At 35.0% G+C, this 15509-nt stretch overlaps 1 protein-coding gene across 1 annotated transcript; it reads left to right on the top strand.

Annotated features, from left to right (window-relative positions):
* Positions 1 to 210: 210 nt before the first annotated feature.
* LOC143246006 (helix-loop-helix protein 13-like) lies at positions 211 to 15238 on the top strand. The gene is made up of 3 exons (XM_076492253.1): positions 211 to 832; positions 13891 to 14217; positions 14892 to 15238. The coding sequence occupies exons 1-3, from the start codon at positions 472 to 474 to the stop codon at positions 15011 to 15013; spliced, it is 810 nt and encodes a 269-aa protein (XP_076348368.1). The 5' UTR covers positions 211 to 471; the 3' UTR covers positions 15014 to 15238.
* Positions 15239 to 15509: the final 271 nt, after the last annotated feature.

The raw sequence follows: 15509 nt of genomic DNA, 5'->3' as shown, positions 1-15509 counted from the left end.
AAAGAAGCAATCTTCGTTCACCAGAATTGTAAAGATCGAAAGTCGCTGTTGATTGGCTAGAGTCGCTGGTTGCGCCGAAATATATGTAAGCGTTTTGAAAGAAAGAGTCGATGATAATGTTGATTAGATCCCGGTGAATGCTGTAGTTGGATTGGTCAGGTGGGCTTGACAAGTCAGCTGCAGTTTCTATAAATGAGAAATGTTGAGGCACAAGAAGCCCTGCCTGAAACCCGATTTCTGTCAAGCGCAGCCTCTCGCCTGAGTCCCTGTCTCTTGTTCTAAGTTTACAAGAGTCAGCTTGTACTGATAGGAGGGCCTAGTTAGCACTTGTGTTCCCAGCGGCCTAGCGTACTACCTGCTATATTACCTTCCATTTTCATAATTTCGATCTCTAAAATACATTCTACTAGCTTGCCGAAGGCCACCGTAGACTTAGGAGTGGAATATAAAAGCGTTACTAATAAACCATACATGATGTCAGCACCAGGTCTCACTTACGGTTTCACGGGTAGAACCAGCGACGATTTTCCTCCTTCTGAGTTTAGCTACCCGGACTTGGTGTCCCCACAGTCTTACGGCAATCACGGCCAGTCAGCTCCATACACAGTCGACGTTCCATCTCACCTGGCCTCTTATCCTGCCGAGCGTGTACAAGTAGATAACTCTCCCACTGCTGCCATGCCACCTCGACCTTGCCGCTACGAAGAATCTTCCTGTACGAGAGACAGTCCACTTAATGCGGCTCCTGCCCCACACGATATAGGAGACCGTCCTTCGTGTGAATATGCGTCTCAGGGTTTGACTTCTTTGCAATACACCTCGTGTATGACAGGTAAGACATTTACACACGTATAGACAATTTCCTCTACGTTGTGATCTTGAGTTTTTTGTCCCTCACGTCAGTTTCATACATAGTAGAAAAGCGGAAAATGTTTATGCTAACTTAAGCCTTATACGTAGAAAAATAATTGAGCTTTTCTGCAACATCTGTGTCTAAATCCTTTAATGAAACTCGAGTTCGTTTCGTCAAAGGTCATTTCTTCTTTTCATTTAAGTGGTTTGTTAAAAATAAGAAAAAACACCGTCTTAACCGATGCTATTTTTTTTCCTATCCCGTTACAGTTTGATAATTTTCAGAAACGAAAAACACTGCCTCTTCTTATTATATTTCTGAATATTTTGCGCATACCTAAAGAAAACACGCTAAACTTTCCTTTTATAAATCATTGTTACCTCTTTAAAATACGTTTCTCTTTTTCCCAGTGGAACTTCCCTTCAGAAGGAAATATTTTCCGGCATCTAACGAGTTAAATCTGTTAAGAATCACCTGCTTGATGAAAACTTTGCACATTTTATTCTGTACATTTCTTAAAGTTTGGTAATTTTAAAATGCACTTTGCAATAACAGCGTTAAAACGCAAAACTATATTTAAATATCCTTGATACATAAAAAAATTCTTCAAAATAAAGAGCAAATATCATTTCTCAACACTTTATAGAAATATGTATCATGTCTTTGTAATGTTTTAGCTTTTTCCTATCTCTTGCGCTCTAAGCTGATATTTTAGACTATATTCCAAATATTTTGAGCTGATTTTTATTGTTCCTTTGCGTATTAAGCTCCAATAAGTGTCGTGAGAGAATTTTTATATCCCCGGAACAACTCGCACGCCAAGCGAGCGTTGAACTAATTCAACAAAAATATTCATTCCCTCGCGTCCCCGGTGGGACACAGGTCATTCTACAGACTTGCAACGCAAAAATCACGGGTTCGATTTCCCGCGGAAAACAGAACACAAATATCCCGTTGTGTCTAGATTTGCACTTTTTTTTCATAAGGAAAACAATGATTTTCTAGGTTTTGCGAGTAAATTTTGCAAAAACTGGAATTACACATCTACCATTACACGGAGCGAAAGAGAAAATTACTTAGTCAGTCATTTTCTCTTTTCGAGATGATATAACGATTTAAACGTTTCAATACTTACAATGTTTCAAATTTATAAAGTAAATATAGGTCAATGGAACTTAAGCCTTTTTAAACAACAAATTCTCACGCTTCATTTATCTCTTTTCGCTTTATCATCATCAATGCTCATGGAATTTGATAATATAAATGACATATCAGCTATTACAATGTCAGTTATAATCTAGTCGGCTTGTTACCTGTGGTAATAGTATTGGCGAAATGCCTAATAGGTAACGGATACTACGGATGTAGTGTGGTGTATATACTGTAATGCATTCATTGTTTTTACTCTTAAGATCTTCGAGTTAACGTGTAATGTTCAACTTGCTTGTGAAAAGCTAAAAATTACAAGTTTTAACTTTAAAACGCACATTCGTGACCTTGCAACCCCCTTCGTCCCGGCGCCACATACAGTTGTAACTCAGGTTTTAGTAGCTCTAATCTGAATAAGTACACCAAGCCAGGCTTGGCTTAGCGATTTACTTGTCAAGCAACGGATCAGAGAGTCCGAGGTTTGAGATATGATACCGCTGAATACGCTTTGCATTTTCATATGTGGACACGCAATAAAAGTGGCAGTCAGTTTCATTATTCGGTAGAAAGAACTGAAAGCTCTTGTAGCAGTGGGTTCTGCTAACTTTCCTCTGGTTAGTAGTTCAAAATAAGAGAAATTTATACCTGAGCCCTAGAGGTTTTTGACTTGGCTATTTTGCCTATGTGCTCATAAATCGCTGTTGAAAGTACCAATTTTAATATACGTTTTTTTACAGCTCCAAATAAAATATCATTATTTTTTACTGCTAGCATACGTACTTTAATTGTTTATCGTACTTCAGCACTTAAGAATTTCTAAATATATGAGCAATTTGGGCGCGAACTTTTTTCTCTACATTGCGTTTCTTTTAAGATCATTTTAACCCCTTTTGTTTATAACCTTTTGTTTGATCTTTTTTAACGAATTTACTGTTGTACAATTATTTTAACATCTATGTTTTTCAGTTTAATATATATATTTATAAATTCATGTAATTTATATTGTTAAATGTGTATTACGTAGTCCCACTTGTTCTCTAAATTTGTAAAAGTTTCTCGAGTGTAAAAATCAACAATATATATTTTACAAAAGCGCAAGCATATATTCGAATATTTTTGCCATGTGTATTTTCGAAAATCTCGTCTGATTAGTGTAAATGGTAGCTATCACAAGACGCTGAGAGACTAAAATATTGTTGGCCGGTACAGTCGGTATGCTATAAACCTCAGAAGCTATAAGTGTGCTAAACGCTTATTAATAGGAAAACTACAGCTATCTGACCAGGAACGTTTCGAGATTTCGAACATTACAAACCGTTTAAATTCAGAAAATTAAAATCCGATGTTAGTATTTCTACGAGGACATTATATATCTATCTTCTTATTTGAAAAATAAGTCTGTAAACCGCGTTAGGCCAAACAAGATTAGAGCTAGCTAGCGGTCCCGTCAAACTATGTGTATCTGTGTATCAACATAAAATTAATTCGTTGTGTACCTGGATCATCGATATATTGTTCATTTCCAGACTAGACAGAAGACTGAATATTGTTTGTAAAATATTTGTATATAAATCATTATTTGTAATAACTGTTACTATAAATTGTATTGTTGTTTGTATATTAAAATATATTTATATTAAGAAAGAAAATTGTGTGTATCAATCAGTCTTGTTGGCAAATATAAATTTGATATGTATCGACATTTAATTAACTTCTAAATACAAATTCAAATTTCTAGCTATTTGAACTCGTAAAAGGTAGCATACGTAGCATAAGAAATCGAAAACTCATCAGAGATAAATTAATAATACGTAACATCCTGAATTCCTGAACTAGATTAACTTGTTTATAATGCACTGATTTTCTGTGAGTAAAATACATTATGGATTTTATCTCAGAAAGGGCAGCTCTTCGTCAGATATAGTTGTTAAACTATTCCAACCAAACAAACAAACCAATACTTATATAGTTGTAACAGACTTCTTTTTTCTGTTAAAAAAAGCTTCGTTTGGCTTGTTTTGAATTTCGTATAAAGCTACATGAGAACTATCTGCGCTAGCTGTCCTTATATTAGCAGTGAAAGGAAGCAGCTAGTTAACACCACTATCTCTCGGGCTACTTTTTACCAATGAAAGGTAGGATTCACCTTCACGTTACACCTCCCCCCTCTCCCACACACATACACATCTCCACTGCTGAAAAGGCGAACATGAAAATGAAACGCAATACCTAAAAGTTTTTTTTTTATCCAAATATTAGTTAATTCAACATTCGCTCTTTCTAAAATCTTTACAAATCATTCTTAAAATATTTTTGTGTCTTGTAATATTTAATTTCAAACGTACAACACTTCAGTTTAATACAACTGAATTTCAGAAATTTAATATTTAGAAATATATTTAGCAACTGTGGGTTTTTGATTTCCTAGTTGTTGTTGTTTGTAACTAAGCACAAAGCAACACAAAGAGCTATCTGTACTCCGCCCACCATACCTATCAAAACCAGATTTATAACGTTGTAATTCCGCAGACATATCCAGTGGCACAGCAGTATGTATGAGGACTCGCACTACTAGAAACTGGGTTTCGATACCCGTGGTGGGCAGAGTACAGATATCCCATGGTGTAGCTTTATGCTTAACAACAAATAAGCGTTTTTGTTTTACTCTTGAGAGTATTATTTAACATTATCGATCAATAATAACCAAGCTAAGGTTTGATACAAGGATTTCAACTGAAATAGTTTTAAATTAATTCATAGGCAGGTTGAAAAAGCTCAAATTAATCTAAAAAACATAATAACTATTGGCCTGTTAAGATTAAGACATTCGACTCGTAATCCGAGGATCGCGGGTTCGAATACTCGTCACACCAGACATGCTCGTCCTTTCAACCGTGGGGGCGTTATAATGTGACGGTTAATCCCACTATTCCTCCCTAAAAGAGTAGCCCAAGAGTTGGCGATGGGTGGTGATGACTAGCTGCCTTCCCTCTAGTCTTACACTGCTAAATTAGCGACGGCTAGTGTAGATAGCCCTCGTGTAGCTTTGCGCGAAATTCAAAACAAACAAAACTATAACAACTAAAATTTTAAAAATTAATTTCTATAAACATTTCTACGTCCAATAGAATAACTTGCTGAAGTTTATTTTATTTCAAGAGATCATTATTCACACTAAGCGTATATGCAGTTGCACATAGTGTTTATAACTTAATAACAAAATATCCTACAACTTCACACACGTTATATTGAACATCAAACCTTACACAACCTAAGTTCTTTTATCTCTAACTTCATAATGTCTATTTTGGTAGACAAAAGTTACTTCTGTGCTCTAGAAAAATTCATACCAGATTCTTAGTTGCATCAATCAAAATGATATATCAACAATGACACTCTATCGGTCAAACGTGTAACACATGCAAAGCCGCAAAATACGATCTACAAATGTTTTTAATGCAAGACAACATAATACATCGAAAACATGTTAGAAGGAAAGGTTAACCAAATAACAGCAACATTTCTCTGCATAACACTACACAGAGAATTAATCGCAGGTGGTTACAATAGAAACTGCAGTATCAGACAAGAGTGTTTAATCTTGACTATCAGACTTAACATGATCCACAAGGGAGAAACTAGTTCAAAGAACAGCCCAGGGTGTGCAGAATCATTCTTATAACGTGCGATAGACATTCCACTTGTTTTTTGTTTTAGTGCAAAAGTACATAATAGAATATCAGCGAAATCTCTGCCGTAGCGATTCGAGCCACGGATTTTAGGCTTATAAGTAAGTAAACACACCACTTACACACTGAGATAGTAATATATGGAAATCTTTTAAAAGGTACTTCACATACGTAAATTTAAAATCATACTTTTATGACATTTCATGTTATGTTAATTCAGTTAATACTTGAAATTTAAAAACTGATAAAAGTAAAATCCTATCGTTCGATTAGTGATTCAAGATGTGATGCCACTGTATATGCTCCGCACTTTCAGCCATGGACGCGTTACAAAAGTGACAGGCCATACCATCGTCTAGTTCAAATAACCGCAAAGCTACACGAAGGCTATCTGCGACAGCTGTCCCTAGTTTAGCAGTGAAAAACTAGACAAAAGACAGCTCACTCATCTCCACCTACCGCCAACTCATGTGTTCCTCTCTTACCACATAACAGTTGGACTTATAACGCCCCAACGGAAGAAAGGATGAGGAGGCTTGGTAGGATGGAGATTCGAACCCGTAACCCTCAGATTACCAGTAAAGCATCCCTTAGTACCTTCAGGTTATGAGTTGTTATATATAAAACTTACATAACAGCTTCTGAACTCAGAACTTAGCCCACACGTGAATAAGATTGTTTGTTTATTTGTTTTTGAATTTCGCGCAAAACTACACGAAGGCTATCTGCGCTAGCCGTCCCTAATTTATCAGTGCAAGACTAGAGGGAAGGCAGCCAGTCATCACCGCCCACAGCCAACTTTTGGACTATTATTTTACTGACGAATAGCGGGATTAACTGTCACATTATAACGTCCTCATGCATGAAAGGGCGAGCATGTTTGGTGCGACAAGGATTCGAACCCGCGACCCTCAGATTACAAGTCGAGCACCTGGCCATGCTGGCCTGAATAATAAAGGTGAAAATTCAATTTTCATAAATTGGTATACATTTGTATATATTTAAATAATTTAATATTACCTAATAAATACTTCTATAATCTCAGATATGCAAAGTTTCTTTTAAGAGCATGTAGATTATGAAGCGAACTCAAAACATAAAAAAGCCCTAGTATTGCCAAGAGTAGCAATTTATTTTAAAAAAAATATTCACATGTTAATTTACTAAATCTAAGCCAATGAAGACTAGAATGTGGGTGAGGCCCGGCATGGCCAAGCGTGTTAAGGCATTCGACTCGTAATCTGAGGGTCGCGGGTTCGAATCCCCGTCGCACCAAACATGCTCGCCCTTTCAGCCGTGGGAGCATTATAATGTGACGGTCAATCCCAGTATTCGTTGGTAAAAGAGTAGCCCAAGAGTTGGCGGTGGGTGGTGATAACTAGCTGCCTTCCCTCTAGTCTTACACTGGTAAATTAGGGACGGCTAGCGCAGTAACTCTTGAGGAGCTTTGCGCGAAATTCAACAGCAAACAAACAATGTGGGTGTAAATAACAAAATAATATTTTGTTTCCAGGATTTCATAGTTCGTAATAGAAAAAAGAGCTATTATCAAAACAGATAAACTATAAAAGCCAATATTCTCTTCATATTCAATAAGATCCTCAGATTACAGTGGATTTCAAGAAGGAATGATATTCACGATAGAAGAAGAGGGCATAATTTACGAAATATGCACTTCAGAGGGATAGGTACTTTACTTGTATCAGTTTGAGACTTTTGTGTGACAAAGATGTATTGAAGCGCAGTAAGTTGTGACAATGTAATTTCTAAATTAGTAATTTTGTTCACAATGATTAAAGCTTTACAGGTAATTTTTGGGCAACTAGACATACTCTTTGACGTGGTGTAAACTGTGTTATTTCGTGCACTGTGTGACTTAAAACAGTATTAAAAATTACCCCTTGTAACACTTACTTATGTAGTCAATAGAGAGTTCTCTATTACACATATTGTGATTTGTTTTCTTTGCATTTTTTTACCTTTAACATCTGAAAAACGAAAACAGAAACATAAATTCCAAAGAAGTGTGATTTAGTCTATGGGTGTTTTCGCTAGGTGTCTTTGTGCAAAGTCTTATTTAGATAGGTGGAAACAGAAAGAAATGATAGACCAAAAGCCATGACTTTACAAAATGTTTTTACGTTACTTTCAATCTTGTAAAATGGCAAGAAAATTACAAATGTGATATATATATATATTCGGGTGGGGAACTTTGCGTAAGATGTTTTTATAAAAGTTCTTACCTCGATTGATTAAAACTGAGAGAAAAAAATAGCAGGGTAAAAAATCTAATTTGTCAATTTGCTTTTAACTCTGAACGCTGAAAATAAATGAGGAACAAATCCCTCATCCGCCTGCTTTAGTCTGTAGGGTTGTCAGTTCGTATCAAATCTCATTGCAAGTGATTGAAATATGAGAGAAATGCAGGCCAAGTTACGTGTCTTTATAAGGCTTCAGCTGTGACCACGTAAAATAGGAAAATGACCTAAAAATATATATGAAGCCCACATAAATATGTATTATTTCATAACGTTCTTCTACACCTTCGAGATATGTGACCTATATCCGTCATCTCACGAATATAGGTATACGTTTTTTTACATACTTTTCAATTAATTGCTAATTGTATAGGTCAAAAACCTGTAGGCGGTTTTCTTATTTGCATATTTTTGTAAATTTTATTATCAGTGGCTTAAACTACGTCGCTGAAAATAGTGCTAGGATTTCTAATGGTGAATGGCTGTAATATATTTTAAGAAACTTTATTTTTAATTTTCATATTACTTATTATTTTCTTACTCATTTCTTTTCTATTTTCATTTCTAACTGGAATTCGCATATATTTTCTAGACAATAAATTATTTTTACTGGCATTTATATTAAGGTTATTATTTTGAATTTCTTACCTTCTATTTGCACTAAAATGACAACTTTTATTTGAGTTCGATAGTTTTCTTTTCCACATTATGAATAACTATTGAATATTGTTTTCCTGGAGCACAAATCTGTGACTATTTTATGCATTTTACGATATTTTACGTTGACAACGGCGACAGGACAGGCTATTGTTAAATATTTTAAGCGTTGAATAACCAAACACGTTTCACCTTTTCTAAATATGACGAATATCGCATACGTTACGAAGTCGTTCAGGTAGTTGAATTTTTAATGCTGATTTTTCTGTTATTTATGTAGTCCGACTTGATAAGTAATAAAATTTCTTAAAACAACAGCTTCGCTTTTTGTGTTCGTGTACTTACTGCCTTTGTCACACAAGAGTGGGTTAGTTCTGAATAAAATTATAGGTTACTCCTCACAGCCAATGATTACTACTGTGGATCGGATTCTGGTACCACATTGTTGTAAACCATGGTTTTCTCACCCTTTGCTTTTCTTCCAACTCTGTGGAGAGTGTTCTTTTTTGTTTTTAATCAGGAATGGATTCCTATCAGATATTAAAGTAACAAATTTCTGTTCATCACTATATCAATAACACAAAGATTTAGATTGGGTTTTATTTCTTACTGGAAGCATGTTTTTTCCTCTCTCGGTTTGTACGTTCTTCTCACAACTCTTTTTATCTTCTTCTCAGCACTTTTCTTTTATGATTCTTTCTCAAACCACACCAACATGTCCCTTTCTCTACAAAGGTCCGCACGTTTTTCATTATTATCATTATAACGTTCATAGTCGTGGAGGTTCCGTTAGTTCCATACTAACTAAACAAGAATGGCGGCGATCTCAAACCACTTTATTGCTGTAATCCCCTAATCCTTTAGATGGCCGCTTTCTCACCTCTCTCAGCTCCAACCGATTCTTACACCGAACTTCTTAACAATTACTTCTGCAGAACGTTGATAGTTATGTCATACAAGCATAGTATATTGATGTTCAAAATTATAATATAATTCTCACATTCAATAAATCCTTCTGAATGAAATTGTAAGCTACGTCATACAGCCATGTATTAAAGATGCTTAAAATTATGATTTAATTCTATAAATCAAGATTCCTACTGGATAATACGATATCTTCATACCACAGTTATACTGTTGCTTAAAAGTACAATTTCTCTAATCCATGAACTCCTTCTGCGTACAATAATTACTTACGTCACACACTTACAGACGTTTTTTTATTTTTTTGCTTGATCGGTATAATTTCTTTCATACCACAAATGGGCTCGGCATGGCCAAGCGTGTTAAGGCGTTCGACTCGTAAGCCGAGGATCGCGGGTTCGAATCCCGGTCGCACCAAACAAGTTCACCCTTTCAGCCGTGGGAGCGTTATAATGTGACGGTCAATCACACTATTCGTTGGTAAAAGAGTAGCCCAAGAGTTGGCGGTGATGACTAGCTGCCTTCCCTCTAGTCTTACACTGCTAAATTACGAACGACTAGCGCAGATAGCCCTCGAGTAGCTTTGCGCGAAATTAAAAAAAACAAACAAACATACCACAAATAGATTAATTTATGAACCGAATTGCTTCTTCAAAGGAAAGGGAATTTTTAACACGAGCTTTAAGAAAGCTAATTTTCACACGTAAATGTATTATCACTTGTTATTTTAATAAGCTCTTTACATTCTAACAGTAGGCAAACAAAAACAATTTTTTGTGTGCAAAATCTCCTTCAAGTACCGCAATAACAAAAATACATCATAAAATTCTGACGTCAATAGAAGGCGCACGCTGTTCAACGAAACAGAATAGAATTCCGCCTATAATGCGGGGGAAGATATAAAAACTTCGTCTATTGGTTGAACCTAACGATAGTCACGCCTTCTACTGAACATAATTACATAAAAGATAAGGTTCCCATGACTCAAGTCACTTATCATACAAAAGACCAATTTCTTTCATTTTACGTGTTTTCCATACCAATTTATTTCATCTTATGTGTTTGCCTATACCAGTTTTTTTTTCTTAAATGAGGACAATTTTTCCCAGTAGGATAACGGCAAGTCAACGGACTTATAAACGCTGAAATCCAGTATTCGACTTTTCGCAGTGGACACAAATATCCCAATGCGATTTTGCGTTAAAACTAACAAAATTACTACTTAATTAAAAAAATAATAAATAAAGGGGATTTTTATATATGCGTATATATTAAGCAGAGTATTAATTACATAAACACTATTATCTAAAGAATGACTAAATGTGGCAAAATGTTATTTATTAAGATACTTAAATACTTTCAGAATGAATTTTACGGATGCTTAAAAAATTCAAATTTAGCTATTCTATACTGTTGCTTTTAAATAAATTGTAATAGTTATTAATTTTGAAAATTATCTTTATACTAAGAATGTGCTTATAGAGACGAAAATAATCAGTGTTTTACTTTTCTTTATATTCGTTAGTGTGATTAAACCAAGCAAACTAATCAATGGAAAATCAAGTAATACAATCCTTAGTATAATTAAACGTCTCTTTGATATTACTTGTTGAATAAGCTGCTGTTGCCCTTAATGGTATGATTATATTTGTTGTATCAACAGTATATTTCACGATAAACATTACAAGTTACAATGCAAACAATCCTACTGATTTGTTTACTTGATGAATTTCGATCAAATCTATACGAGGGCTATTTAGGGTTACAGGTCAGAAAGAATGTAACATGATAACATCATTCGTCGCTAACTTAGGCAACTGTTTTATCGTTGTAAATGGGATTGACTATCACATTATAACGTTTTCACGGCTGAAAGGGGGGAGTATTTTCGGCAAAGGGATTCAAATCCGCGTATTGAGAGACCTAACCACCACTCCATGTCACCCAAGTACTATTTATCAAATGATAAATATCACACAACGCTAAAGTAGGTACACAATTTTTAAACAAATTAATCAAGGTTAATGTATAACTACTAAAAAGTAGACTCTACATGTTCCGACGTTGCAACGTCATCTTCAGGAGTGGGCTACAATAAATAATTGTCTTATTTATATTTTTTTGTTTTTGGTTAAATAGATCGTATGACCTATGTACAGGTTTACGATTCACGCATGAACATTATGGAGAAGGTAACCCCATGCCCCCTAGTGGCACAGTGGTTGCGGAGTTGCAACTCTAGAAACAGGGTCTCGATACCCGTGGTGGGCAGAGCACAGATAGCCCAGTGTGTAGTTTTGTACTTAACTAAAAACAAACAAAGTCAACCCATATTTTTGTGTAAGTATTCACCAGATCTTCATCTTTATTTAATAATTCATGATTTTTTTAAATAGGTAATTATTTCCAAAGATTCTCAAATATTATTAGCTATAATACTTTTTGGTTTTACTACTTTCCCATGTTGTGTTTCATCTGCATATTCTGCTGTGACTGAATTTTCAATTTTTTTTATTTCTTACGTATCCTTTAAAGATATTTTAAGTTATGTCTAGTCTGTCCAATATAAATGTCTTCACACTCACATTCGATTTTATAATTCCCGATTTTAAATAATACATTGCATTAAATAGTCTACTAAATAAACGGTTATATTTGTTGTATATGAGCCTACAATAAATAGAATGTGCAGACAAGACTGGTGGGTCAGTATTTTTTTTTTTCCATGATATACAACATAAACAAGTCAAAGTCGATTGAATCATTTGCATTTTCTCCTGTAATAAACAGTACAAACGAGTCTGTTTCATCAGTAATTGTGTTTTTATGATAAATAAAACAAGAAACCATGTTCGAGGCGTGTTTGTTTACTTTGTATTGAAAAACATATGTTCTGTCAGACCAACAGTTTCCCCGAAAGGGGTCGAAGTCTTCCTTGATGGATCACTTGTGTTAACTATTCGCGCCACTTTAAAGTAATGTGTTGTCTTAAATCAGTCAGTAGATAGTAAAATGGCATACATAAAAAGATAAGTAACGCTGCAATTTGTACTGTTGTGATGTCAGTAAAACGAGTACACGTCGTGATTAACGAGAAGAATTATGCACTCTGTAGGCTACATTAGGGTGTGATATATAAACTTCAAAAACAATACAGAAATATTAGCTACTCTTAATTTTGGTTATATTTACTTTTCGAATAGAAATATTTCGGGGACCCTGCAGAAAGTACACCTAGTTTTATACTTTATATTAAGCAGTACAAACAAAATGATTGGATCAGAGGTGTTATAACTTTGTAATATGCTCCATCAGAACAATAGTTTCACACTGTATACTAAACAGTACTAGCAAAACTACTGAATCAGAGATATTTTAGCTCATTATAATCAGTATAACCGTATAAGTAATCCCGTTGTAACCTGATGTTCGCACGAAATAACACTGAATAGCTTTTTGGGTTAAATATTCCTCTCCTTTGTGACAAACATTAAGAACAAGTTTGTTGGTCAGTGCTTAGTTTGAATTTTGCCCAAAGCTACACGAGGACTATCTGCCATCCCTAATTTAGCAGCGAAAGACTAGACGGAAGTGAATTAGACATCATCACCCACCGTCAGCTGTTGGGCTACTCTTTTACCAACAAATAATGGGATTGACCTACATTATAACGTCCCCACGACTCAAAGGGCGAGCATGTTTGTTTTGACAGGAATTCGAACCCCAACCCTCAGTCGAGCGGCCTAACCACCTGGCCATAAGTCTGTTGGATTACATTTTTCTTCTTTATAATAACTAAAATTATTGAAAATGTACAGTATCCAACAGTTATTACTGAAAAGAGCACTGAAACAGAGTTATCGATTTTATTCAACAATCAGACATTACCACAGCTATCACCAAACATTTCTCTTATCATACATACAGGACAAACTGATCCAATGTGAACTTGTATAAGCAGCCTTCAGTAATCACAAATAAACATTGTTTAAGTGAGACCATTAGGGTTAATGTACAATTACAAGATAAACACCCGTCTATACTCATCCAAGCCTAAAAAAAGTAAAAACAAATTTAGGCAACTTCTTTAAATTAAAGACCATATACTTTTATTGTTACAACGATTTTTACAGTAAATTGCTCATATAAACTGTAACATAACTTAGGCTGCTCATATTTTATGTTTTGATTTGTATTAAACTTGATACGATTTCCTCGCTAAATGACTTAATTTGTGTGCTTGAGGATTTTTCGAAGATTCCCTTATTATTCCAAATGTTTAAATAGTGCCACGTCACAGTTTTCTGTGGAGATAAAGTTATACATAACTATATCATTTTCATTTAATTATCTATCCAAGGTACCACCCAGGGAGAGACTTACGACTATGGCGCTATATATTTCACAGGACCAGCAGGGCCCTACAAAGTCCAACGTCATGCAGCAAATGTGAGGGAAAGAAAACGCATGATGAGTATCAACAGTGCATTTGAAGAACTGCGTTATCACGTTCCAACTTTTCCCTTCGAGAAAAGACTCTCCAAGATTGATACTTTAAGACTGGCCATCTCTTACATTGCTCTCTTGAGAGAGATCCTTGTTTCGGAATATGATCCCATGACACACATTGAGAAATGCCTAAAGGGAGAGATGAAAGGAGAGAATTCAGGATTGTGGAATACGAGTGGTGAGCTATACCATCTTATTACTTTGCATAACCGTATATCATAGAATACTTAAGATCCTTACTTTATACTTTAAACAGTTTCAAAGTGCTTACTTACTTCAAGGAGCTCCATGATGGATTGTTATTGGACCTGAATTTATCTTGCCCTCTGCTACATACTAAGCTATGTCCGACCCAACAATAATGACCTTTCTTATGCAGATTTTATATGCATTTGCTCATTAACAGCTAGAATTCAGTAGAGATACAAAGTTTGCCGCGTACCACTTAAAATAATATAACTACAAAATATAAACTTATACTTTTGAAACGATGATGCTTAATCTTATCGCAGTTCATATTGTTTTGAATTGAGCACAAAGCCATAGAATGGGCTATCTGTGTTCTACCCACTATGGGTACCAAAACCCGGTTTATAGGGTTGTAAATCTGCAGACATGCCGCTGTCATTGGGGGAGAGGGGAGGGGGGTTGTTGCAGTTGAAAACGAGTCCACGACTTTCTTCACACGCCTTTCATTTAATTTTAGAAATATGTACAAGAAGAGTGTTAACGTAGTTGTGTTACTTACAACGTTTTACTACACGCTATAGTTTTGACTTACGCGTTGATGAATAAAATATATAGATTATTAGTGAACTAATTCTTTTTTCTCTCTCTTTCCCTCCTCGCTAGATCTCACAGCAAGACTTTCCTGGATAAACTGGGAAAACCTAGGTGTTAACCCTAATCGTCGAAGTGTGCTTACTACACTATCCCTGACTACTGATTCGGTGGCGTGTCACAACGGCACGTGACGCCACAATACTGTCATTCACTCGTAACGTGCAATGTTCAGTTTCATTATTTTAATCTAAAACTTTTGTTGAACGCATGTATATAAATTAAGAAACCAACGTGAGTACAAATAGTAATAAAGAATATTCATTAAATAATTTTAAAATATGACCTCTACATATATACATATATATATATAGAACCGAAAATCTTTTTCAATTTCAGTTGTGGCTCCGATTAATCTTGTACATACATATTAATATATATATACATAAAACCGACTTAAAATGATTCATTTAGTAGGAGAAATAAAATGTATAATTCTTCTCTTATGTAACTTCTCTTTTTTTATTGCAAAATATAGGTGATTAACATATTACACATGAAACAAAGAATAATTATACACGTATTGTGTATCACTAGCATTACAGTATGTTATTTCGCACGTTCTTTAATGGAAACGTGGTAATTTGTTCGCTTTCGTTCTGAATTTCCGAAATAAGTTATTCAACACTG

The sequence above is a fragment of the Tachypleus tridentatus genome, chromosome 3 (assembly GCF_004210375.1).
Source record: "Tachypleus tridentatus isolate NWPU-2018 chromosome 3, ASM421037v1, whole genome shotgun sequence".
Lineage (NCBI taxonomy): Eukaryota > Metazoa > Arthropoda > Merostomata > Xiphosura > Limulidae > Tachypleus > Tachypleus tridentatus.
Note: the sequence above shows the minus strand (reverse complement) of the source record. Positions and strands in the feature narration are given on the sequence as shown.